Source organism: Priapulus caudatus, unplaced genomic scaffold (assembly GCF_000485595.1).
Source record: "Priapulus caudatus unplaced genomic scaffold, Priapulus_caudatus-5.0.1 Scaffold470, whole genome shotgun sequence".
In the NCBI taxonomy this organism is placed as follows: Eukaryota; Metazoa; Priapulida; class Priapulimorpha; order Priapulimorphida; family Priapulidae; genus Priapulus; species Priapulus caudatus.
This window is the reverse complement of record NW_014577531.1, coordinates 71,233-98,477: the sequence shown is the minus strand read 5'-3', so window position 1 is coordinate 98,477 and position 27,245 is coordinate 71,233. Positions and strand designations below refer to the sequence as shown.

The 27,245-nt window shown below is 40.7% G+C and overlaps 3 protein-coding genes across 4 annotated transcripts in view; 2 read left to right on the top strand and 1 right to left on the bottom strand.

The window, feature by feature from the left end:
* The window catches only part of LOC106810749 (trimeric intracellular cation channel type B-like), a 27,487-nt gene extending 22,533 nt beyond the window's left edge, over window positions 1-4,954 (bottom strand). The window contains exons 1-2 of the mRNA XM_014814192.1: window positions 4,651-4,954; window positions 2,564-2,640 (exon numbers count right to left, since the gene is read on the bottom strand). Of these exons, the coding sequence (XP_014669678.1) occupies window positions 2,564-2,640; window positions 4,651-4,824 (251 nt within the window). The 5' untranslated portion in view covers window positions 4,825-4,954. The remainder of the gene's footprint in view (window positions 1-2,563; window positions 2,641-4,650) is intronic.
* Window positions 4,955-5,813: 859 nt separating this feature from the next.
* LOC106810767 (U2 small nuclear ribonucleoprotein A'-like) lies at window positions 5,814-12,462 on the top strand. 2 transcript variants are annotated; one of them, XM_014814215.1, is made up of 9 exons: window positions 5,814-5,895; window positions 7,777-7,862; window positions 8,092-8,132; window positions 8,841-8,947; window positions 9,470-9,595; window positions 10,086-10,188; window positions 10,528-10,680; window positions 11,162-11,264; window positions 11,614-12,462. In XM_014814215.1, the coding sequence occupies exons 2-9, from the start codon at window positions 7,781-7,783 to the stop codon at window positions 11,658-11,660; spliced, it is 762 nt and encodes a 253-aa protein (XP_014669701.1). In that variant the 5' UTR covers window positions 5,814-5,895; window positions 7,777-7,780; the 3' UTR covers window positions 11,661-12,462. The 2 variants fall into 2 exon arrangements, with proteins under 2 accessions (XP_014669701.1, XP_014669702.1); XM_014814216.1 differs by having other exon boundaries at window positions 5,845-5,895; window positions 7,780-7,862.
* A 474-nt stretch (window positions 12,463-12,936) lies between these two features.
* Window positions 12,937-27,245, top strand: part of LOC106810761 (RNA-binding protein 25-like) — a 21,354-nt gene continuing 7,045 nt past the window's right edge. Inside the window, exons 1-11 of the mRNA XM_014814208.1 lie at window positions 12,937-13,078; window positions 13,644-13,750; window positions 17,217-17,248; window positions 17,877-17,960; window positions 18,554-18,710; window positions 19,110-19,201; window positions 19,546-19,753; window positions 20,108-20,187; window positions 21,034-21,117; window positions 25,774-25,976; window positions 27,043-27,090. Coding sequence (XP_014669694.1) covers window positions 13,666-13,750; window positions 17,217-17,248; window positions 17,877-17,960; window positions 18,554-18,710; window positions 19,110-19,201; window positions 19,546-19,753; window positions 20,108-20,187; window positions 21,034-21,117; window positions 25,774-25,976; window positions 27,043-27,090 — 1,073 coding nt within the window. The 5' untranslated portion in view covers window positions 12,937-13,078; window positions 13,644-13,665. The remainder of the gene's footprint in view (window positions 13,079-13,643; window positions 13,751-17,216; window positions 17,249-17,876; window positions 17,961-18,553; window positions 18,711-19,109; window positions 19,202-19,545; window positions 19,754-20,107; window positions 20,188-21,033; window positions 21,118-25,773; window positions 25,977-27,042; window positions 27,091-27,245) is intronic.

Sequence of the window (27,245 nt, the reverse complement as noted above, 5' to 3'; positions counted from 1 at the left end):
GAGAGAGAGGACTGTATGCGAGAGGAAAGAGAAGCATGAGAGAAGAGAGAGAGAGAGAGATGAATTGAGAGGAGAGAGGGAGAGAGAAGAGGAGAGAGAAGAGGAGGAAAAAGAAAAAGAAGAGAGAGGAGAGGAGGATGAGAAGACTGGATGAAGGAGACGAGATGAGAGAGAGGAGAGGAGGGCGAGAGAGAGACAGGCGAGAGAGAGAGAGAGAGCAGAGAGAAGATCCGCCAAAGGCGCGATGACGAGAAGACGAGAGACAAGAGAAACAGAGAGAGAGAGAGCACGAGAAGGGACTGAGAGGAGAGAAGAGAGAGAGAGAGAGAGAGAGAGAGAGAGAGGAGGACGAGAGAGAGAGGGGGGAGAGAGAGGAGAAAGAGAGAGAGAGAGATAGAGAGAGAGAGAGAAGAGAGAGATGAGAGAGAGAGCGAGCAGAGTAGAGAGAGAGACAGGAGAGAGAGAGAGGAGGAGAGGGAGAGGGCGAGAGGAGAGAGAAGAGGAGATGGAGAGACGGAAGAGAGAGGGAGGCGGAGATGAGACCGAGGGAGAGAGAGGAGAGAGAGAGAGAGAGACGGAGAAGCGATCGAGAGAGAGAGAGAGAAGAGACCCTCCTGAGGAGAGGCGGATCGAGATGAGAGGAGAAGGAGAGAAGAGAGAGAAGAGAGAGAGAGAGACTGACGAGAGAGAGAAGACGGAGAAGTAGGGGAGGGAGAGCAGAGAGAGAGAGAGAGAGGAGGGGCAGGGAGAGAGGAGATGACCGAGAGAGAGAGACGAGATATGAGAGAGTGAAGAGAGAGAGAGAGAGAGAGGAGGGAGAGGAGAGAGAGAGCGCGCGCAGACAGCGCTTAAGACAGCTAGGGCCTTATAAACATATCATTAAATGGCCGACCCGTGGCATCCCGCAAGCTGTAATAGATCCGTGAATGTAAGGAAGAGGTTGCAAGGTTGCCAACACATGAGCGTCACAGTCCGGTAAGTGTCAGCCACGCAGCTGCTAATGACAGGGTCAGGCTGACCGGGGCGTAAAGACCCCACCACACAATTATCAATACCTGCAGAAGCACGCAGCATCCACGACCGAATGATTCGTAAACCTCGAACCAGTTTCGACATAGGAGGAGTGGCGAGATGTCTTTCTGCTTCATCTGCGAGCGAAGCAACATCCCGCATTCCTTGCACGCAATGGTGTGAAATATATTTGCATGTAAACGATGCGATCTCGAACAGGAACGCGGCTGGTTTATGTCCGCGATCGCGTATTTAATGTCGGAGCTACAGACGGCGGATAAAACGCATTAATTATCGAACGTTAATTAATTATAATTGAGTATTAGCCAAAAAGCGACCATCTTCAATCACGCAGCACTGACACAAGGTGTTGTAGGACTGCGTAGCTTCATATAAATGTCACCAGTCGTCACACATCGGTGGTGCCGTCATGACAGTGATGCCAATTTCATTACGTGCCGCCCCTCACGCGACCATTATTAATGTAGGAATCGTTACTTAATTATACGCCCCCTTAGAGCACTCGCATCAACACAGCCTGTCCAGAGGGTTATCATTCCGATATATATCTACATTCAATAAAGGGTCGCCCGAGATACACTACCGCAAAGATTCACCCCCGTCTACTATTTTCTTTTCTGGAGAGTTAAAAAGAAGCCCTGCAACCGTCCCATTTTATAAATCACGAGTTAGTAGCGTTTAACCGATGCTCGCGCTGTCGATTGCTCGATGCCAGCTGGTGTGCGTTTGCATGCGAGAGCATTCGATAAATACATGACAGACGTATTAACCACGTTGAGAGCCATAAATATCTACGTACAACCTCCTAACGACGGGCAGTTGTCCGCATCCACTGAATGACCACTTCAGCATCAGTAAACGGTGACCTAGCTCAACCAATATAGCCCTTCGCTCTGCCACCCTAGCTCAACATGCAGTCTATACAAACACAGAAATACGACAAACATTCATGAAGCCCTGAGAGATTTGTTATAACACCATATTATCGAATCGATAAATGCATCCGCCGTCACTCAGTCTCTTTTTCGACATATCGCACATTTCTGGCTTTTCTAGGAGTAGTTAAAATCATGAGTGACAAACTGCTGTGACAATTACATGGATGACAACCGAAAAGAATGAGCTTCATTCACGTTGGAATAGTTGCCACTATTATATATATACCTGTGAGATTGGCAGGATATGACAGACGGGCGCTTACGTAATTACACACGTATATATACGGCTGTTCCTTCACCTATTACATAACCCTATGAAGCTAAAGACAACTATAGTTAGGGATAGCTGATAGCTATCCTGCGCAGCAGGAAGGCATCGTCCTACAATGCTGACGACAGGCTTGTGACACATGTATGCTTGACACGGCTGCTCGTAAAAACCTGTCAGTGTTGTGACATCACAAGTCTCACAGTATTTCGCTTGGCGGTTCTGCATGGCACTCACGCGCGCGACTGCCATGGCGAAAAGCACATCGTTTTATATGCAAAATAGTCTTCACCCACAATTACAACACGAGTATAACCGAGAATACCCATCTGCCATGTATGTTATCCTGTTTATCCTCTCAGCATTTCCTACGGCACTTTCTAACACGTGTGCACACGTTCTCTGTGAACACACAGACAGGATGGTCTGACATTTTTCTAAATGCTTGTATATATACATAATATCAAGAGCGTATAAACTTACTATAAAGAAGGTTCTTTATACGCTCTTGATAATATATGATCAATTCATGCTTCACTAATAACTGCTTACTGTATTTAAATAAGAAAAATAGATATATATATAGGGTATGCATGAGGTACACTCCTACCATCAAATATATAAAGGCTATTGTACAAGTTTGCAAATATATAGCTTGCAGTTGCAGTGACACCTAATTGCATCCCAGTGGCATTTTAGCCAAACAAAAATCCTCCTCCCCTCTCTCTCTTCTTCACACTCTGTCCTTGCTTTGACGCATGCACACGCTCCTAAAAACACATCCTACGGATTTAAGTGACTATAATGTTGCGATATTGATGTTATGTCCACTTTGATCAGCTGCCGGGTGGTAAAACAGATGGGGTTCCTTACAGGGGCTCTGTACAGAACAGCATGGCATACAGCACATTCAATAGACAGATCAATTATTATGAAGGTGATATATCCGTGACCTGTCTCACTGCTGTATAATCGGAAGTCCTGCCCTAGAAAATCACCTTGAAGTATGCCATATCTATGAGCATTAAACTGAAAAGATGTGTGTGTATGGCACATAAATCTGTTTGTACATCCGTTCACGGCAAAACTGCGAAAAAAAGGCCATCGTCCTAACATTTTGCTGACCCGAAGAAAGAAGATTGGCACTTCATGAAACAGCTAACCCAACACTAGATCATCATTTCACAAACCATGATGAGCAAGGGCTACTATGGTGTCAGTGTTCTGAATCAGTGATTACATGTGTTTGCTTTGAATTATTAATACATAAAGTGTCAAACTATTAATTATACATTATAGAGCAGGCTTATTTAATTGCTCGTTAGATGGCGCGCAGGTCAATACAAATGGCCTCACTCTCGTTGTGAATTTGTTAGCATTGTCCCGCGTCCAATGCGTCAGAGACAAATGGTTATTCCTATCTACATTAGGCCTACAAAGTGATACCTACGATTTACTTAGCCCCAAGTCCTTACATGTATGTGATTTTCAACGAGGTAGATTCAGGAACACATCAGTAGATATGGTCTAACATTTCATGCCTATCTTGAATCACTGTTACTAATCTGTACACTAAAAGATAATGTACACTATACGTGTAATGTTGTACGTTTTATACACCATTAAAAAATATTAATACAAATGGGCAATTAATGCAAATATTAGTAGTATTACTTTTATGTGTAACCTTTGCACTGTAGAAAATCAGGTTCATTTGCTTCCTTATAACGCTTTGCTTCCTCATTCACACGTCATATTACGCCACGTTTATTCTGTGTATAATGACAAACCGCGGCACAGCCAGTGGAGTAGCCAGGATTAAGTCTAAAGGGGGGCGAGTGCATGTTGTTGGCATGTTTTATCGACTTGAAACAGTCCTGCTGGTTTAAATAAGGTAGCCTTCTAAATCTTAGGGGGGGGGGCGACCACCCCCATCGCCCCCCCCCGGCTATGCCACGGGGCACAGCAACATCATTCCTTCTACCAGCGCACATAACGTTCACGTATCTCTCAGTCACAGCTCAAACAATTATGCACTCATCAGCATTAGCAATAATCACCACACCAATTATAAATTTATAATTAATTGCAATTGATAGCACCCAAAATTTTTTACCTGCGTTTGAAATAGGCGCACACCAACCCAACGTTCTGCAAATGACTTTAACGAAGGCAATACGTTTTAGGCATACGTTTTAGGTTTAGGTTTAATACGAAGGCGAAGTGTTTTAGGGTTAGGGTTAGGGTTAGGGTTTTTGCATCATTCCTTGATATACGGAAAGTCTGTGCATCAGTTGATGATACACAGAAATCTGTGCATCACTTCGTGATACCTAAGGTGCCTAAAGTGGATTTGCACCGGCAATACTCCCATTAGATCGCAAATAACATTAACAATTAAGCAGAAATTACAGTAATACAGAGAACAAAACTGGCAAGAAAAAAAGTATTACACAAACCTGCACCGGCTGCAAAATCTTCCCTCACGTACATGCACATCAGTGTGTAATGCGCTATTTCGAAGTACGGGTACATGGGAAGATCTTTCACCTGCTTGGCGACTTCTATTAACATTTCTTGATCCATCTTTGCGTGTGTATGTGTTCCAAACAGCCAAGCAAATCACACAGCAGAAACAACAGCAACGAAAGAAACACGGCAGAATGACCGACTGGCGAGCCTACAGTAAACTCCCAGCCAGGCCTCTGACTCATATGTCGACAGAGCATGCGTACTAATGAACTTCTTATTTCGCCATCTATTGACGCCATAGAGAAATAAAATTAGCAGTGACTGCTTATTTATTTTCCTCACACCATTATTTGGTCTAAGTTACCATACCGTTTACGTTTATAATGTAACAAATGTAGTGAGCATTGTCACTGAGTCAGTATAAACATGTGCATTACTGGTCCAGTATCCTGTGTACAGTGTAGCAACTTACGAGGGGTTCGTTTGCTCTGCAACCTCCTTATTTTGACTTTGAGCTAGAAGTTTGAGTTCGGAGTTTGACCTAGGAGCGCATATATTGATACATTATGTCACATGTTTTACACATTGTTACAAAATGTTACATTATTATGTTCTCAGCAAAGGAGGTGACCATTTCAAAACACCTTCATTGTGCACCGTCATGTTCTTTATTAAATTATTTTAGTAAATACGTGTATTGCTTGTCATATCACGAAAATTCTGACTAAACATACACATTTATCAAGAGTTTAATAAGGGAAGATAAGAAAATCTACAGATTTTAAATAGGTTTAGAAGATTAGGTTGAATTATAAACATTTAAACGTTCATTGGGCGTTGTATAGTCAAGCAAGTGTCTCGTATGTATATGTACTCCTGTGTTCGGCCAGTCCTTTTTAACTTTAGACAATAGTCTTTATGAGGTTATCTACCAACTTATCTTATAATCTGTAATATAAACAAATATAATACTTATATAAGCTATCTTATTACTAATCTTATTTACAAATTCAGCCGCTAGATGCCACTAAATATTAGAATGTAGCAGTAAAAAGATAAACAAGCATAATTTTTAGACAGCGCGCTCTACGCATGCGTAGTTTAAGAAGTTACAGCTTATTTTACATTCAACTTATTGATGACGACATTCGTGAGAATTGAAGAGTTTTGAGTTGATTTACCGAAGTATATTTTCCTTTTTCGAAATATATTTACCCGATTAATACTTTAGTGTCTAATAGTTTCGCCAATTTTGAACAAAATATATACAGATAATTAGTTGAAGTCAAGCTCACTTTATATTATTCGTAACTATTATTATTTTTATTTATTACGTGTGCGTGTTGTGTGATGGGCACTGATGCCGGTGCCGGTGGCATTGTCATGACAATGATACAACTACAACTTAGTTAGGAGATTAATGCATGGTTATGTGTTATGGTAGCTCGAAGAAACGGTATTGCTAGGGTTAGAATACCGACGTAGTTGACGTTATATTGACGTTAGTCACACAGCGTGGTTGGGTTAGTGTTACGACGTGGATGCTCGTCCGAGCATCGGACACCTGTTCGTATGCGCTATTCGTCCGAGCAGTTGTTGCGCATGCGCTGTTGCATGTGTTGCATGCCGCAGGAGCACGGCACGAGTGCCGTAGGCAGGAAGTGTGAAAGGGGGGTCTGGGGGGCCAATTTTAAAATCTAGATGCTCTAAAATGCTATATACCCATTAGATTTTTGATTATTTTATGCCCTTTAGGCTGGGGGCTTGTAGCGTTTTGCTACGGCAGCCCTACGGCTGTGACGCCCCTGCATACATGCGTTGCGTATGTGGTTATACACCATAGATAGTGTTTGGTACTATCACTAGCCTATATATATACAAAACCGAGCGTATAATAATAGAACCGAGCCGGTTTATAGTTAGTGTTAGGGTTAGGGCTGTGGTTAGGATTAGGGAGTAGGCGCCTCCCTAGACTAGCATTATATTACATTTATGTAATACAACATGAACAGCGCATGCGCAACAACTGCTCGGACGAATAGCGCATACGAACAGACCTGTGTCCGATGCTCGGACGAATATCCACGTCCTTAGTGTTATGGTAGCTACAAGTTGCTTTCTTGCTTCTCACTGTGCGCCAAGAAAGTCACAAGCGACCGAAACGACCAAACCTTGTAGCTAACAAAGCACTGCAACACATTCTATACGTCTATAGAGTATATTTACAATTATTACTTAGTAGTAGTACCAATATTATTGGTTCAGACTGCTTCAGAAGGCAGCAGTGTTGCAGTCTTAGGTCACGTGTCAGCAGTCATTTTTGAGATTTAATGAGAGAGAAATTCAAGGCAAGGCGATCACTTCTATTTGAATTGGCCGCCTTGTTCAAATTTGCGCACGCATCCTATATATATACTAGTAGTAGTACTACTACTACTACTACTTCTACTTCTACTTCTACTTCTACTTCTACTTCTATACTGGACAGTTCGTAAGGAATGAATGTCCAGGGCTATACTAGTCCGGGGTTCTCCCCAGGAATTTTAGAAGGCATGTGGGGCAACTGGGAAATTTATCCACAGTTATCTGCATGCTGTAAGCACATGGAGATGTAGTATATACCAAGCTAAGAACAGACGTCATGATTGTGCTGGGGTTGTTAAAAGTAAACAGCTAGAAGTTAAGGTATGTCGGGTGGAGGATTTATGGAGTGTGGCAAATTAGGTTCAGGTATGAGAGCATCTTAGATGTAATACAAGTTAAAAGGTCTGGTAAGAACCCCGGCAGTATGAATATGTATGAGACTACCATGTACCCAGCCCTACTAGGTTCTACTAATGTTACACGTCTTTCCCGCAACGTAGTCGGAAGCGAGAAGGTAATTTGTGGCTACCATATACCCAGCAACATCTATGGCCTAACTACCTGGTAACTACCATTATCAGGTACACAACTATTGAGTAAATCGAAAGTTGCCTGTATGCGAGTGTGATATTTTACGTCCAACGTAAGAGTATAAGTCGCGTGCGTCATATTGCTTTACGTTTTTCTGTTGGGTCCAAACAGCAGGATGGTGAAGTTGACACCAGAGCTAATTCTGCAAGCGCCGCAATATATAAACCCTGTTCGGGATCGGGAACTTGACTTGCGAGGTAAGATGGAAGAACTTTATAGTTGATTGTGATTAGCTCAATTGTTATATATTGAGAAATTGTGAACTGCTTTTTATCAATTATGTATTGCACGTTGTATTAATTGCCTGTTCTGAGAATGGCTTAATGTCCACGGGTTGTATTGTTTATTGCCATGTATTTATTTATAAATGTGTAAATATCTATAGTTTCAACTAACGTGCAAAACATTTCTATTTTGTGTTTATAGGCTATAAGATCCCAGTAATAGAGAATCTCGGAGCAACATTGGTGAGTATTCACTCCTAACCAATTTATAAGCTGCAAGCCTACTGAAAAATACATTGAACATAATTTTATGCATTTTAGGTTGCTGCATTTTGTAAATATATTATGCAGGGTTCGACACTAACCCACGTTCGACCGACCTAGTCGGGTAAATGCTTGGTCCGGTTGCATACAACCAGAGTGCTAGTAGCCTGACTGGTCGTGTTAGAATTGGTCATATATATTGCACTGAAAGGTCACCTCTGGCTAGACTGGTTCGCGGCCGCACTGTTTGTCGCAGAGCGTGTACATTGTCTAGCAGAGCGTGAGGCCTGATACCAGTCTACCCTTCAACCAAAACAATAACGTGGCTTGCTGCCAGCCGCAGTAGACGATCGATAAACCGTGCGCTCGTGTATGCCCGTGGTAGAATACGAATGATGCACTTGAACTCAGCCCACGCGCGATTTAAAGTGCGGGAAACAGCATCTATGAATTCATACGATGACACACTCTTATCTAAATAAAGTTTTTCATAACAATGGTCTGGGTCTGGGCTAGTGAAAGTTAGGTCAGGGCTAGTGGTTTTCCTCAGTTACTAGCCCGATGGTCTAGTGAAATAAAGAGTTAATGTTGAACCTTGTTATGGCAAATGAGTGTGTATATTATTTTTGCTGACTAGCTTTTTAAATATTGCATTGTATGCTAATGCTAAATTGACTACTTGTTTAGGATCAATTTGACACACTAGACTTCTCTGACAATGATGTACGCAAGTTGGATGGGTTTCCACAGCTGAAAAGAGTTAAATGTCTTCTGTTTAACAACAACAGAATATGGTAAGTTTAACTGGGTATGGCAGGTTTCTAAATTAACAGTAGTCTGTTAGTCTGAAACTACCAGATTTACCTACAGATGAGTAGATTGCAGTAACAACTAGTTCGGTAGACTATCTGACTGCTAGCATCAACTTAACTTGGCACTGTCAGTTTTTGCTTAACATGGACGAATAAACTTATAATTAAAATTATTTATATTTCCTTGCAAGTTGTTTAAATAAATTAAACCACCAATTATCAAATATTCTTCAAACCAGTATTCGTTATCACGCGCGTTGATAAAAAAACATTGATAGAGCCTTGTTTGTTGCTTATGCTATAAAGGTAATGAACTATTATATTTCTGAACTACCAGATTTTCTCAGGGACAACCTACGGATGAATACATATGAATTAACACCGTTTTATGACCTGACAGAAATACATGCAAGAGGGTGCAAATACAGAGATTGCTGAAAGCAAATGTGTATTTTCTCATACGTAGGGGTGTGTATGTTTCTAATTAGTTGCTGTGTTTTATAGTCGTATAGCAGATGGGCTTGATGAGCAACTTCCGAGTCTGGAAACTCTTGTTTTCACCAACAACTTGATACAAGAGCTGGGCGATATCGATCCACTAAGTTCAATAAAAACCCTTCGGTCTATCAGGTACGAGATTTTTGTAAAAATAATATACTATATGTACTGGTCAATATTTTATTATGCAACAACTTATTCAGCCAAAGGCTACCAACCAAAGACATTTCCTATTTATTAATATAATTAAAATACTGTCATGGCCTCATGGCCATGCCCAAAATTGTTGATTTTGAAACTTGATGTTAAATAACATGACTAAATGTCTGAAAACAGAGCTATGAATATTTTTCTGCTTTTTTATGCAAGAAGTATAATTACGAAGTGGCCACATGTTATGTGTGTGAACGAATACCATTATGGTAATGTATTTTCAGCCAAATGGATAGCTGTAAAACAAGTTTTATTTCAGGACTCCAGCGAATGGAACTGTAACGTTGTTTGTAACATATCATTTACAGATGTTACAGAACTTTTGCCAACAAAGATAACACATGATTTATATGGAAAAGAGGAATTGTGCTGCAAAATCTGTATCTAAATTATTTTTGTTATGTTTCAGTTTTTTGAGAAACCCCATAACAACAAAGAAGCACTACAGACTTTATGTTATTTACAAAATTCCGCATCTACGACTGCTTGACTTCCAGAAAATAAAATTGCGGGTTTGTACGATGAAGCATAAACAAATTATCGCAATCTTGTTCTCATAAAAAAGATATATAGATTGGTATCTTTATATTACCCAGTGTGATTATTTACAGAAGAGAGACTATAAGAAATAATATCACTTTACATTGCTGTGTTACTATCTACATTTTATTAACTTATCTTGTAGTGAATTCGGATGTCGTGCATAATGTTGTGCATTATTCAAACGATCATTTCAGTAGTACATTTTTGTGCTTATTTGGTGTTCTATCATGGTTATTGCAACATGCTGATCATTTGTCAGAATAATGTTACTCCCACACTGTAAACCTTGTATTGCACTTTGTGTGTAGGAGAAGGAGGAGGCTGCACAGCTTTTCAGGGGTAGAAGAGGCCTGGAGCTGGTAAAGAGCATCGTCAAAAAGTCCAAGACCTTTGTTGCGGGAGAGGCATTGGAAGGAATACCATCCACAGGGCCCACTCCAGAAGAGGTAGCAGCAATTAAGGTAAGGAACTAAACAACCTGACAACATTCTAAGGTTGTCTTGATTTGTGGATAGATAAAGTAATTTGAAGTGCAAACTTGTATAGCGAAGATGGATACACAATGTAGACACAAGCATAGCCTCGCGCACAAAGACAAAGGAACGTCCACACACGCCTAAGTGCTTGTGCATGCCACCATGACCAACAACAGACCCCCCCCCCGAACGTTTAAGCCAATGCACACATCCCGGGCACAACCCGTACACGAGGTGCTAATTAAACTACCACTAAAGAAGCGTTGCATCACAACTATTACAAAAGTGACAAAGTCTTGATGTGGCTCGTAGAAGAATTGTGTAACATAAAAAACGTGTTATGTATATCTCTACATCACAATAAACCTAACCTTGCATAGACTAAGTGACTATTTATATGCTTGGCTAGCTGTACGAGCAGTACAGTTGTGAAATAACTTGTAATTTCGTTTGTGCTCCATATCAGGAAGCAATAGCCAATGCTACCACCCTGGAGGAAGTAGAAAGACTCAGCCAGATGCTCAAATCTGGACAGATTCCCGGGAAAGGCAAGCTACACCCTGAAAAGAGTAAGTACTAGTAGCATGTGTGGTGAGTCTGTGAATATGGAATAATGGAAAATTATGCATGCAGTACAGCCTATTATTTGCAATGGTGGCAAGTTACAAGACCTACAATAAACATGTTTTAGAGGCACCTATATTGTTGTCTTTTACCGTTGATGTGGTGCATTAAAGCTTCTTTTCATACTTATTATTATAATGTTATTATTAGATTATGCTTATATTATTATTATACTCATTCTTATTAACCTATATGTCGGATCAGGAAAATAATAATTAATTATCATTCTTTCTGCTTGTTGCATTTGCTATTCAATAAATATCAATTGTCACTCGTATAATTTTGCTTCAACAGATGGGAAGCCTGTCCAAGAAGAAGAGGAAGATGACATGGAAACGTGATTTGGGTTCGAAAACCTCACTGGAGTTCATCTAAACTTGCACATACATTCATATATAAAATGTGAAATATTATTTTACAAAATTATTTTGATCTGAAGTAATCATCAAAAGCTGTTGGCAGGGAACCTAGAGTTTCAGTCTTACTGTCCATACCTTGCTTTTTTTAATTGTACAGACATCTAAGCAACCTGTGTACTGCTATGACCTTGGTCAACCTTTACCTTTTTCAACCATGAGTTTGGTTTCATGTATATACTGTCTTCACATACTGGATTCAATAATATTAGGCTCTTTTTAGTGTATGGACATGTAATCAAAGTTAGTTCGATTTGGTGTAATGCCATTACCAATTCAACCTGAGTTTAGTTTAACTAGGTTATGTTTGACTGTATACCTACCTAATAACCCTGCAACAGTGAGTATTATTTGGTTAATAATTTTATGTGTAAGTGAAATTTTCTAAGCTGTACATGGATTATGATAAGAGCATATACTACTATAAAAAATGATAACATTTTCTGTGGCCAACTTATCTCAAAATAATGAATGTAACGTTGCTATTTCAGTGGTCGTCCGTTAGTATAAAATTATGGAGTCATTTGCTCTCACAATCTGTGTCGTGTGCATATTGTGTGTCTGTCAAATGCGTTTCTGTTTACAAAATGAGACGATCTACAAGGCCTAGGGCTGAGAAGCGATTATGCAGCTTATTGGTCTTGTAAGTCGTTTTATTTTTCTACCTGTTGGATTTTTTGTACAAAAATGTTGGAGTATCAAGACAAATAAATTCTGTGTATGCTCATTGTTGTCTTACTAATTTGGCACTCTAACTACCTAGTTGCCCGCACATACGAATGCACGCACACCATTATATCTTTAAATTCATTCCGGTATGTCTCTGCATTGGATCTAATCTGGGGAAGAGGCCGATTTCTTTTCGGGGCCAGGATAAGGCATTTTAGGCCATTACTAAACGAGTAAATTTTTATAGTTTTATGAACATGATGAATGGGATTTGTCGTGAGAATAACCTATCCCACGTGAGTGGGAAATCAATCACACTTTTTCGCTCGCTCTTGTGGTACCATAGAAATAATATAGGTACTAGTAAGTGCCTCTATGTATTTCTATGCGTGAGACCAGAGCACGTATATCATAATATACGTGCTCTGGTGAGCCCATAGAAGTCAACTATATTATTTCTATGGGTGAGAAAAGTTTCAACCAAGAGAACGTCAAAAAAATAATTTGTAAATTTACACGTCTGATGGCAGCAGAATCGCGCGTTAACGCCATGTTCGTTCGTTTGCCTTTTCTCTGAATAGGTTACGAACGTGTCTCTTTATACTTTATGACCTGCGTTAAATAAGTTTATTTGAGTGCTAGTTGCTAAACAACGTCCACTGTCAGTGGCTAAGGTATGTTTATCAGGTTTTTTTATTACTTTTAGTATTTAATTACGTACAATATGTACGACTGTCGGAAATGTAATGGTCGACTCGCGGCGGATTTCCTTTCGCTGTTCTATCGTGGCATTTTATTGTCCTTTTTTTGTACAACAGTATATTGATTATTGTCGTGAATGTATTATCCTACACAAGCGTTAATAGTATTATTTAAGTTTTTGTGTAGTTTGTGATACCGTATGTGGTGTTGCTTTGTTATTACTCACGGTAGTGTACAGTGACAGCAGTACAGTGTTTCCTGTTCTGTCTGGTAATCCAGTAGCGGGGACAAAAAAAGGGAAGGTGTAAAACACTGGCGGGTAGATACTAGTACTACCAATGTGTAAGTAAAGAGTTTGGCTCGGTGTAATGCTTTAAAGCTAACTAGTGAATTAGAGCCAAACTTCTCAACTGTACAGCTAGTTAGTTGATAGATTGTGACCAACTCCAAGTGGCTGAAGTGCTGATGCATGTAGATACTGACTGAATTATTTTAAATGGGATGTGTATTCTGACCCTTACCCATTTCTGTTTTTAGTGCCTGACTTCAACTGGCTAAAATGGCTTTTCCAAGGCCACCGATGGGTATGCCACCTATGGGAATGCCAATGCATGGACAGTTTATTGGAATGCCAGGTGTTACAGGTATAGATATTTTCAGTTGTTATTGCAGCCTCCTGTTTCAAATAATTATTGACATGGTGTAACCAGTTAATATTGATTTCCACTCATCCATAGTTGTTATCTAATATGTAAAACTCCGTGGAAGTGAGAAGCCCCCCAGTCTGACCATTAGGGTCATGTCTAGATCATAGCCAGGATATGCACAGTATCTGCGCATACGTCAAAATTATACCATGACGTCATCATGCCAAGCCTTTTCATTGGTCCAGCATTCCACGTAGTACTCCTGCCTGTGTAGTATGGTATCTGCTGTACAATGTAGCATAAATGTCGCTGTGGTCAGTGGATAGATTTCTGCCCTTATTACACTTCACGGTTTTTGTGGTTTCGAGTCCAGTAGCCAGTACCCCAAAACGCATGGCGCGGACTTCCGCGCCTTAATTGCTACAGCGCGATGTGCCAGCGACTGCATGGAAATATCGTGAGTGCGTAATAACAGGAGTTCTCCCAGTGATTGAAATTGCAACGGGGGGAGCGCGAAGGGGCAAAGAGAACGGGGGAAGGGAGGGAGGGGGAAACTAGGGGGCGTCCGGGGGGGTTTATTTTTACCGTACGACTAATTAATGCCGTTACAAATCAGCCACCACACCATAGACGGTATTTGGGGTTCTCTATATATAAGATAGCCGAGTCGGTGTACAGTTAGGACAGGATTAACTGTGCATTAGTCAGGTTAACTTGCTGTACTGTCTTCAGTACATGCGTGTACGGTAAAAATACACGCGTCGTTATGTCCTGGTCGAACGCGAATTCTGACGATCGATTCCCGTGTGGCAAACTTTTATTGTGTAGTGAATTTCAAATAGGGGGGAGTTTCCCAAACGGGGCGCAAACATTCAAACAGGGGGTGTTTCCCAAACGGAGGCTGCGCGCGCCCCCGTTGCCGCAACGTAGGGGAAACCTGCGTATTCAGTTAACCTAGTTAAATCTGTCTGCTTACTGTTGTGTTCCGGCGATGTAAGTCGACCAAGTGTGCTCATAGGTTTCGCCAACGACCGAATGTCTAAACTACATGGAGACGTTGCTGTGTGGAGAATTGATGAAACCACAAAAGTTCTCTATGGCAGGATATATATATATTGTGTTATAGCTGCACATATATAACGTATATATATATATACGTATATATATATATATATATAATAATAATAATACGGAGACTGTGTGTACAAATCGTTTTAGCAGCAATCTGAATGGCTTTCTATTAATTTCCTTACCGTTATTCTTCTTCTTCCAAGTTATTATGATCTCCTCTGCCTTCTTGTATAAATTTTCAGCATAAATTGTTACAAAAATCATGCTAAAATTAAGTTAAAAAGAATTTCTGGCAGCAAGTCAACCTGGCCGCCATATAAAACGTTTGTGAATCGCGTAGACTAGTACAATGCTGGGCAATGGCAATAATAGTTGTATCCCCCGCGACGAAGTCGGCTTGGATACTATGGTTTCATGTCTCCCCAGCCGCCGTCGCTGCCGCTCGGTCCGCCGCAGAGAATTTCCCTTCCGCTCTATAACTCGACCCCTAATTGACCTAGCGTGACCAAACTTGGTATACTTACACATCTTGGGGAGAAGGTGTGCAGAGTGCCAAAACCAGGTCACTGCGACCTTTATTTGACCTTTACCTTGACCTTGATCATATTTCCCTTCCGCTCTCTAACTCAGGGTTCGTAGCGGGTCTTCCAAAGTCTTATAAGTACTTATTTTTCCAAAAATAAAATAAGCGTCCTTATTAGTACTTATTTTTTGTGAAATCTTAGAAAAGTACTTAATAGTCCTTATTTTTTGCAGTATTGTTGTATATATAATACTGAAAAATTAAATCTGCTGTGCAATTGTGTATATAAATATTATTAGTGTACTTTAATAGTCAGTGATCTATCAGAAATCGTGTAAAAAAAGTCTTATTTTAGCCTCCAGAAAGGGTCTTATAAGTCGTTATTTCAACATGGGTCTTACTACTATGAACCCTGTAACTCGGCCCCTAATTGACCTAGCGCTACCAAACTTGGTATACTTACACATCTTGGGGAGAAGGTGAGCAGCGTACCAAAACCAGGTCACTGCGACCTTTACTTTGACCTTGATCATATTTCCCTTCTGCTCTCTAACTCGGCCCCTGATTGACCTAGCGCTACCAAACTGCAAAACCAGGTCACTGCAACCTTTATTTGACCTTGACCTTGACCTTTATCATATTTTCTTTCCGCTCTATAACTCGGCCCCTAATTGACCTAGCGCGACCAAACTTTGTATACTTACACATCTTGGGGAGAACACAGGGTATACATGTAGTTGGCGACAACTGCTCTTTCTAGTTAAAAAAATATTTTTGATGTATGGACATTTAAACCGGAATATTTTATATTATTTATGATTGACTTCGCCAATTGATTGGTTTTTTTTTATTGATCTAAAATGGTGGAATAAAATATTTTTGCCAATAATGGCGTTTGACTCTATATGGTGCTGCGAGAAAACATCATGGTGGACTGTTTTTGAATTTGGGAAATATTTTGCTCTTCTAAACCAAAATGCACCCATTAATCAAGCATTTTGAGAATTATTATGCACTTGATATGATGAAGGGAGTTAGAAAGTACGTAGCTATGTTTTTCTTTTGTCAATTTATGTTCGGTTTTCCCTGTTGAAAGGCAAAGTTTAGTTCACCGGGAGATTGGCGGCCATCGTTAATATGCACGGCGAATCGAGCGCTTAGACTATGTAAAATTTGTATTGAATTTGAATTTTGTTTAAAAATCAATGCTGTTAGAGCCCCCCTATGGGGCTTATAAAAGAACATATTAGGGCCCAGATTTCACCACAGTGCAATGGGTAAGTGCCAGATATCTATAGGAGTAAACCCTCATGTCTGTCCTACCTGGTTTTGGGCCATGCCTCTCATAAATTCAGTGTTGAGCATTAAGATGTAAAAAATTTGTTTAAAGGTAAGTGGGTTTGATAACGCTTAGGATACACTCACGCGCTTGCATGGATTGGGTATTGCTGTAATGAAGAGTGAACGTTTATTGACCAATGAATCTAATCAATCACATGCTTTATTTAAAAACAAGATGTATCTCTATCTAAGACACCAGTTTAGGCCAAACAAAAAAATAGGTGTGTTTCCGGTCGACCAACCGTCCCTAGATTATTAGGGCCGACCCTAAACTTTTTTTCCCAAAATAAAAATAAAAAGTTTTTTAATTTGAAATTTGACAGACAAAACTTGAGATTTTTTACTACAAACACGTTCTGGACTTGCTTACTAACTTATCCCTACCTATACACCACTTTATAGCCAAAAAAAAAAAAAACTACTTTTGTTTTCGATGCAATAGGAAACACACCTATTTTTTTGTTTGGCCTTATACACAATTGATTGTATATACTATACATCTATATGCATATATCTGTTTATTTTTAGCTGGCATGATGCCTATGATGATGGGAGGACCTGTAAGTAATCATTCATCATATATTATATTAATTAGAGAATAGTATTGTTAGCTAATATGTGAAATCCATGTTGTAGTTCAGGTTGAAGCTCATTAATCAGCAAATCATGGGAGTAGACCTGTTCTAGATTTGTGAAAGCTCAAATCCGGGGTTAAAAAATAAAAATAATAAAGCACATACTGCATTATTACCAATACTGATACAACTTCTGTGAGCATAAACTGGGCTGACAGGCTAGACCTGTTTATGACAAAGTGTTAGTATTGTGACATAGGTTTACTGTACTGTGAGGCACAAACATAAGTTGATTAATAAATAAAAACTAACAACTACCAGATTTAAAGTGTCGTTCCAAGCTGCCAGATTACGTACTAGTGAGGTTCAACCTGTACTATCTATAGAGTATTGCCATGTTACCCTCATATATGAGATAATATCGTATGCTATGTTACTAGTCTGCGTTGTTTGCTACTGAACATAGCACCAACTAGCACTGCATGTCTGCATGCATGAGCTGAGATTTAGAGATTTATCCTAACATTTTGGCATTTCTAAAAGGACATGTATATTCGAACGTGGTCGTGCCCGCAAAGTTGTAATTAATTTTCGTCTTCTAATGCATCGTTAGATGATGACAGGAGTTCAGATTCCAATGAATGATTCTGCAAATAGGGGAAGGAACAGACGACAGCAGATTAATGTAACTAACAAGGTAATCCGTCGCACTTACTGTCATATGTATAATTATTAACTACATTTATGTGAGCATTTTAAAATGATTTAATGGTTGTTGGTGAAACCAATGGGCTATGTACGCAAATTATTGAAACCGTTGGAATTGGTTGTTTATTTCGAAATGCATACTGGAAGTTCTCATGTGAGAATTAGCTTTATGGGGTGGGGTTTCTTTTCCATAACAGAATGTTTATTGTGATCAAATTAAGTTTTTTACATGATTTTTTATTGGTTTGCAATTAAGAGGCAACCTAATGTGTTTGTAAGTCCTGCTTTATTGTTCGGGGTTAACATCATTGGGGCGTAATCAAATAGCTGAATGACAATGTAATTAGCTTCCAACGTTTATTTTTTTCGATCAAGTTTCTGTTTTAGATGTAGTTATACATCAGTCATTGGTTTCGGTGATACAAATACTAGAATCACTCTGTGCACAATCTATTGGGATCCTACTTTCTATGGGTATGAACCTAACTACCGTTCAACATTACTAGAGTAGGGTTTTTTCAAATCTGTACTGTTTAAGCATCATTAACAGGTTTCAACACCTTTCTCTTCTTTCATTCACAGGACAACAAAAAGCCATCAGAGGACTTTCCAGTGACCACAGTGTTTGTGGGAAATATTTGTGAGCGAGGTCCAGACACTATGATTCGCACAATGTTGGGCAAGTGCGGAAATGTGGTAAGCTGGAAGCGAGTGCAGGGAGCATCTGGGAAACTGCAAGGTAGGTGGTCACACAGGAGGCCCACTTTTTTGTAATTAATTTATCGAGTACGTATGACTACCTGTGATATAAAAGATAAAACTGGGTCATGTTCATAGATTTGACTTTCCCTTTTTTCTCCAAAACCCTTATGTCCAATACAACATTTTAGTACGAATTCTATAGAATCAAACTACATGTTAAGAGGTTACAGCCAAGACAACTAAAAACCTTTCCTTTTTGCAGCATTTTATAGTGAGTTATGATGATATCGGGCAAGACCTTCGAATTCTGTTTCAATGTGAAATGCTATGATCTGTATAAAACTATTGCGTTAGGAAGAATTGTTGGTTATTGCCAATAATAATATGCCAAATTGCCACGAAAATTCCATATGTGACATTCAGTTTAATTTTGCAGCATTTGGTTTTTGTGAGTATGACAACCCGGAGTCAACATTGCGGGCTATCAGGCTCTTGCATGATCTGCAAATAGCTGACAGGAAACTAGTTGTAAGTAGTTAGTAAACGTGAGGCATGTGGAGTTATCAATGAGCATCTTGATCATAGTGGAAGTTATCAACCATGTAATTTTTCAAACTGATGATCACGCTGTTTGAGCTTGTATTTAGTTCATGAGCATCTGTTTACTAAGACCTTGTAAGAAATTGTCATGTTTTGCAGAGTTTGTGAGATCGCCAAATTCGATTGGTAAAAACCAGATGAATATTATTCACTGTGGCAATTCCCTGTTCAGAACTCCTTCAAAACATGGCGAATCATTTCCGTCGCGTCGTGTAGCGTTACTAGCACACAAGTGATGCGTTCCAGCTTCTAATGTCCGTGTCAATCCGCAGGTGAAAGTTGATGCTAAGACGAAGGCGTTGCTGGATGAATACAAGGTTAAGAAGCGAGAGATGCAGGGCAAGCGGCCGCTGGCAGACGACGCCGCCGATGACGACGAGCTTGACGCAGACGCGATCAAACACGACGAGATCGTGAAAGACACGCTGAGGGCCGTGCTGAAGGAGAATGCACACGAGCTGTCAAAGGTACCCAACGACGGTGAGTGCCACCTCTGACTGTAACATGTATTTGTCTCTTTGTGCGATGTGTCTACGCTGTATGAGTTATTAAAGATTATTCCGGTTACTACAACAAGATTGGCTTTCTATCATCATCCTTGTTACAGTGCCACCTCTGACTGTGTGTGTGTGTGTGTGCGTGCGTGCGTGCGTGTGTGCGAAGTGTTGCGAGCATGTGATTTGTCGTTGGTTTACCACTGCTTGGATGCTACTGCGATGGTCGCCTTGGCCACTTACGTGTGGTGAGTCTTTTCGTGAAAATTTCGTGAAAATGTTTAGTCGCTTCGAAGAGTGCAGCCCAGCAAGTGTGCTCATTGTCGTGCGATTGATTCAGAGTCACAGGACCAGCAGAAGAAGGATCGAAGACAGCGTGATAGGGAGAGGAAGGACGATGAGAAAGGAGACAGAAAAGGGGTGAGTTAGTGATCAGGAAGTGATGATTGATATGCTATCGGAGGCTTGCAGTAGCCACAGCATCATCTCACACTGTTAATAGACAGGGCGATTTAATAACATTACAAGCCATCATTAAAGTAAAAGACTTCCAATTAAAATTCTGAAACTGTTTTTAATTTATAGTTGATATGTATTTGTACACCCGTGTCCATATTTAGATGAATAAAATGCACACCCTGTCGTAATTCATTCAGACTTTTCTAAGAGAGTTTCACGGTGAATGGACGGACACTAATCACACGCTCGGTGTGTGGAAATGTTCGTACCACTCCACATTATACTCTGCCAGTGTGGCTGTGTATAGCCTTCACACCTACGCATACGTGGAACGCAACCTGCTCCAGTAACCTAAGGGCATAATTGGAAATGGCCACAGTCTAGCTTAGAAGTTACTTGCCACAAAACTGGCTGTCCGATAGCTTCAGAGTCTGAGATAGATCATCTCTTAATCGGTGAAATTTAAAATTGCATATTTTTATTCTAGTGTGAATGTTGGCTATTAGTCTATAAAATATAATTTTTTATTTATTATGAAAGCAAAATCTGTTAGCTGCACTTGCTGTTCATACTGGCTGCAAACGCCCGGCTTTACTGCTCACCTCACAAGCTTCTGTAAATCAAAGTAGTGTCATAGCTGTGCAGACATTGAGAGTGCTGAACGAACTACCAAATTTTACTTAACCCCAAGCAGGTAATAGTAGCCAGTTGCAGTGCGCTGTGGAGATGTATCGCGTCTAGGGTTATTTGTGAAATGCACAGAATGCACGTTTACCTCAACTCATCGCATGTTTTTCCCCCACGTAGACAACTTTGGACGACGTAGAGATGGAAGAGGATAAGAAGAATCTGATTCACCGAGAGATTCGTAGTTTCCGCAGCACGTACAAGGTATGCACTCTTTAATCTGCTTCTGTTATTGGAACACGTGGCTTTCTGTGCAGGGATTCAGGAAGCCTCGTGTGTTTAGCCGGTGCGCAGGTACATTATGCACAGGCGTGTTGTGAAATTGCTTCCGCAGGATGCTATTTTGCGGAAAGGAGATGGTTTGAATAGGTCTGAGAGCCAGGTGCACGCTTCGCTTGACGATGTTTGTGAGAATCGCTGTAATGATTACAAGAAACACCGTAAGATCCACAGAATATAATCGCAGTACATGTTTCTCAGAACACAACAGATGATAATGTCAGTGTAGGCTACAGTCGTCATTTACACGTGAAATAGACGTCACATTGTTACCTAACCTTCCTACAGTAATATGTCTGCAATATTAAATGCACACAGTGATCGGATGATAGGTTGGAGAATTAGAACCTGAAGATTTACAGTAACATCAGTTAGCTTAATGAAAGAGCTGTGTCCTGTTCATTCAGGTGCACTTACATGCTTGTCATACATTATACATCATATGGGGGAGATAAATTACAACATAATATTCCTTGACAATTAATAAATATCATTCAAAGCCATTGCAATACAATAAGGAATGTCAAATGTTAGACAAAATGCAAATCATCACCGACTATGTACTACAACCTACTTGCTGTACTTGCTGTACTTGCTGTATTTTTTTCGAAGCAACATTAACAAATGCTAGTGCTGTATATTTCACTTCCTATTGGCCGTAATACACTTGTTGCGCCATTTGTGCTCATCTCTAAGCCAATTAGAAATTGGACTGACGTATAATTGGAGCATGAGCACGATGACAGTAACTGTGTCACACAAGCTCATTCTAACTGACTGAGTGCTGGGATGTCTACATGCAGTCACTAGCGTTGCTCGTGTGTTTTTGTATCGGTGCTGCTGTAGGGGCGATCACCGTTTAACAAGTTGCCTTTCCTTGTGTTTGAAACGATATAGTGTAAACGTTCACCAGGCCTGAGCAGGATCTCTTGAGTGTGATGTGTTATAATATGCATAGGAGAAGGTAAGTTGACATCTCTTCCTTTGATTGTAATAATAACAGAAGACGTGGTCCACACCAGATTACCCAGGCCGTGTGTGAGAACACACCTTGATGTATATGTGAACATGATGAGAGGTGTGTGCAGACTATACTAGCGAATTCTCTTGCTGTCACTAGAAAAGAATTTAACCTGAGAAATGTCCGGCTGGAGCCAATTTTGTAGTCAGATGCAGCTTGTAGAATCGCATGATCGTACGTGCGTGCGTGCGTGCATCCGTCCGTGCGTCCGTCAACAGTTGGGCACAAATCTAAACATCTCGACGTACGGATTCGAAAGTCGGGACGTGGGGGGGGGAATCCAAAAACGAGTTGGGATGGCGAAGATGGGGGTCAAAAGTCAAATGTCAAGAGGTGAAAAAGAAGGGGGACCATTCCCTCCTTAACTTAAGGTATAGGAGGAAATGCAGAATTGCGGCACAAATCTAAAATGCCGACCTAGGCTCGTGATAGTCGGTGTATAGACATCATGGTAGGAAAGCCATCACTGTGCCGAAATTGGAGTACCAGGTCAAAGTTCAATGGACACAGGGCAGATTTTAAACATTTTCTGAGGACATGGTCTGACGGAGCGATTGAAAAACTTTTTTGTTTCAGCAGTGACCAACCATTTTTATGGCTTTATTGAAAGCACCATGAAATGTACTTTCCGCTGACATGCGAAGAGTAAGTGTCTGATAACCTTTTGACCCTCAAGAGGAAGGTTAAACATTGATTTGTGTCACAAATCAGCCATAAAACAGGAGTTTCAGGCACTCATTGTATCAGCCAATGGGATTTGGGAGGTATGCAGAATGCAGAAGGTTGCTGAAATGATGTGTACGCAACTGCGTATCTACATAATTGCGCCTAACAAAGGTGTCACTACGCGCGACTTAAATGTTACGTTTATAACCGTAGTAACAGACCTCAGATGAGCCCTGACGCTCTGCGGCTCTTGTTAATAGATTAGTACATAGATTGGAGATGTGCTGTTTTAGGTATTCAGCAATAAGGCTAGGGTGATTTTGAGTATCTTTCCTGGAAGTACACGGGGCTTCTATATAGAAGTTCTTAGAGTGTTCTCTCTAAGTTTCTGGGACTTCTATATAGAACATGTATATGAGATTTGGTGCCCCGAATAAAGCCAGAGAGAGGTGGAGTGGGAGTGATTTTTAGTGAGACTTATTCGTGTCTGAGAAGTGAGAGGAAGATAAGCAGCAACCCTTCACACAGTATTGGTACATAGTGCATGCGTTTCATATTGTGATACCTGCATGGCTTCAAATCTTATGTCATACGGATTAGTTTGACTACGGGCAGCTTTAGTAGTTTGATGATGGAAATTTATTCTGTAAAAGAAGCGTCTTACTCTTCCAACATCAGTGCAACGTTCAACTACAGGCACTTGAATGCATTTTACATGTATATACAATTCGACTGTAATCCATACAAGAATTAGGGTTGTTAACTCATGTTCTACCATTTTAATACGTGAAAGTTGTTAGTGGTGTTGTCTGTCGGGTGTGACGTAGGATTTTGAGGATGGGGTGTGAATGTGTGTAAGGTGATGCAGCCTTTTAGAAAGGGCGTAGTTTGTTCTTTCTTCGAAGGAGTTCGCCTTCAAGAATAACCGCTTCAGAACGACGGGCCGCGGCAGTCTTTCGACCACTTACAGGTTCATCATCAGCTCGGGTTTCAAGCTATAGACAGGCTCAGTGACTATAAACGCAAGATTGATACACATGTAATATTACTCTCAATGAAATCAGAATGTTGTCGCTACTCTTGGCCATTACTGGGAGTATCTGTGAGCGACTACAGATGTTCCTGAAACTAAACACGCTATAAGTGACAAATTCTATTAAAATCTGAAGTGGCGTATGGTAACAGCTGATTTATTGAGCAATAGTGTTCACATGTCAAAATGTATGGATATCCAATGCCTTCACAACACCCTGGTCCGGGTTCGGCAGAGAGCTTCTGTTCTATAGAGTTCCTGCAGTTCCTGGTTGCAACCCAGAGATATCTGTGAAGTCATGCTTGCTTGTGCACTATGTGTGAGACCCGTAGAGATAGCACTGCCTGGGGAAATGTTGGTAAGACCTGTCTGTTTTGCTAATATCCGGACAGGCTTGCTAGTTTCCCCGCATAGCTACATGTTCCTTACGGGTACAACACTTCCCAGCTAGTGATGGCAGTTGGTTGGATGTGCCTGGGTGCAGATCTAGCCAGGCCCTTCCACCTGCCAGCTAGCTGTGGTCAAACATGATAAGGAAGATCTTGAACAAGGCAACAATAGAGAGCTACGTATATGAGAGACTTCATCGCTTTCAGTTCAGGGGAAGGGCAGGCAGGCTGGCACTGTACATGTATGTATATGAGACAACTATTTGTGGTGTTCTGCCGTGAGAAATGAATTTATTGTGTTGAACTCGTATGTTCAGGAGACCATATGTATCTGTGTATGTAGATGTATAATATATATATATATATATATACATATATATATATATATGTATGTATCAGAAGTAGATAATATGGTATGTATATATATATAATATTACTAAATATTATACTTGCTGGAAATTGCTAGTGTATTTCGGCATGTCTGATATCTGTCAAATAAAGTGCAGAGTGTTGCAGCTTCCTTCTTAATTTCACTGCGAAGGTCTAATCCGCGGATGATTTAATCATGCTCATCATTCCTTCTCCTTCATTGAGAAACTCAGCCAGACTCCATTAGCAGTGTGGGATGTACACGTGGCTGGGTGTATGAGTGAGCGGGTATGTCGGCAGGCAGCTCTGCCAGCATAAACTACAGGAGGAGGAACGAAATTGCTGCGGCCATCGACTTCGAAGTTCATTGTTCCCTTTCTCAGTAGGAAATTGCAATTTCGACGTTGATTGTATTGCCGATCACGTGAACATTTCTGCGCAGATTGTGACAGCTTGAGTAACCAACATCATACGAATCTGGAAATGTTTTTTCCTCACATCTTGTTTTCCCGTCGGTACATTCGTGGTAATGACAAAATTATGGAAAAGGTCCAAGTTTACGTTACCTGCCGATGTTCACGTGATTGTATGCAAATTCGATCGTATGGATATGGGTTTGCTTGCACTGTGCTCAGCAACTAACGATGTGGGCTGACTGCGTAACATTCTCCAGGGAGCAACAGCGAAGCTGCGATTCTAGACAAGGTACCCCTGAGCACAGTGCATGCCACCGAATGAGAGTTTTCTATTGTAGAGAAGGTGGAAGCCATTTAAAACTTTATCGCTCTTCTTGTTTCCCGACGCGTTGTCGAACGGCGTTTGATAACGACGTCCGGTTTCCACCTTCTCGGTCGAAATGCCCGATGATTGATGTAATGGATGTTTTTAGGAACGAAGTTGTTGCACGTAAGGAAAGTATTTGCATTTCACAAATCTCGTTGTGTACAGACTCCGCAGCAGTAGGCTGTTGCATGAGAGCAGACGATGTGAAATTGCACGCAAATACTTCAGCTTAGTGCGTTGGCAGCTCTCACTCGCTATCTAGTTTCAGTCGTTCATGCTCTGTTAGTCATCACTGAGGTTTCGCGCTGGTATTGTTGCAGGAGGATGACAAGGACAAGGAGAAACGAGAGAAGGAGCGAGAGTGCATGCGCGAGAGGAGACGGGAGCGAGAGCGAATCAAGGCGGTGGAGAGAGAGCGCTTTCTCGAGAAGGAGCGCGAGAAGCAGCGTATGCGGGACGAACACTCAGCGTCAAGGTCACGCTCAAGGTCACTGCCACGACGCCGTTCAAGGTCACGCGAGAGGTGAGTAACAGTTTTGGGCGGGTCGTCTTCAGCCAGCTGTGGATCATTAATTGGCCGAAATGCCAAACAATATTGTCCACAAACATTGACTTATTTCATTAGTTTGCAATTCATTTATGGTCTAGTAAGACTGTAAACATAGTATAGAAACATTGTGGCCTGAAAACTTGTGACGATGTGAACGTTTAGATACGTTTGATTAAGTTCCAGTCTGCTGTTGTCTCCTTTTCTTCTCCTGTGTTTGGAGTGGAAGCTATTCACAGACAGTTACCCAGACTGTGGTTTCCACATACAGGGTTCGTACGGGTCCTGGAAAACCAAGAATGTCCTGGAATTGTAGAATGGCATTTTCCTGGTCTACAAAGTCCTGGAAAATAATCTATTGTCTTTGAAAGTCGTGGAAAATGTGCTATTTACATGTTCTAAAAAGTCCTGGTACATGTCTGTTGTGTCCACATTATACCAATGATACTAACAAGTTACTATACTGAAGATAAAACCCTCTTTACTGGCTGACAAGCAATAAAATATACTTAAGGCAAGTGTTTGTTCACTGATTGTTAATCGGAAGACAGGCGGTGCAAAGATTCTGTTTAGTTTCAGTGTTGTGGTCTAGAAAATTGGACCTTCTTAGTCCTGGAAAAGTTTGAGAGAAATGTTTTGCCTTGTGTGTACGAACCCTGTACATACCAGGATTGTAGTTTACTATGAGTTGTGCAAGAAAATTGTATTAGACTAGTGTGGTTTCTTGCTAGAAGTGAATATAATCACACACGCACACTCACACAAGATTTTTATATCAGAATACTTATTAGCATTATTAAATGATAATGATTACCTTGTCTGTTCAGCACTGCGAATAAGAAACGTTCATATCATGCTTCACTAAATGAGGTAAAAAGACATCTTTTCTTCCAACCAGTTGGTTTTGCTGAAATTCAAAGAATTTTAAATTCAAATACATGTGTATTTTGCAGTGAATGTCACACGACGATGTTTTCTGCTTGATGTTTGATGTGTATATTTTTGTTCATAGAATCTTTAATATTTGATTTGTCATCAACAGAGCCAGACGTGACACAATTTCAAGGGAGAGGTCCAGTGGCAGATCTAGGTATGGTTTCAGCAATACTCTGCCTTCATTAAATGCTAAGCTTTTACGATCAAGTCTTAGGCCACAATTAAAAAAATATTTGTTTGCCCTCACCCGACCCAGGCTGAAAAGTTTCGGTAGGTGGGTAGGCTTTTTTCTTTTTTTGAGGGGGGTCT

Excerpts from the sequence above, each read along its gene's own strand:
- LOC106810767 (XM_014814215.1), top strand. The coding sequence starts at position 7,781 with ATGGTGAAGTTGACACCAGAGCTAATTCTGCAAGCGCCGCAATATATA. Across the intron at positions 9,596-10,085 it reads AAAACCCTTCGGTCTATCAG|TTTTTTGAGAAACCCCATAA; the intron begins GTACGAGATTTT and ends GTTATGTTTCAG. Across the intron at positions 10,189-10,527 it reads TCCAGAAAATAAAATTGCGG|GAGAAGGAGGAGGCTGCACA; the intron begins GTTTGTACGATG and ends CTTTGTGTGTAG.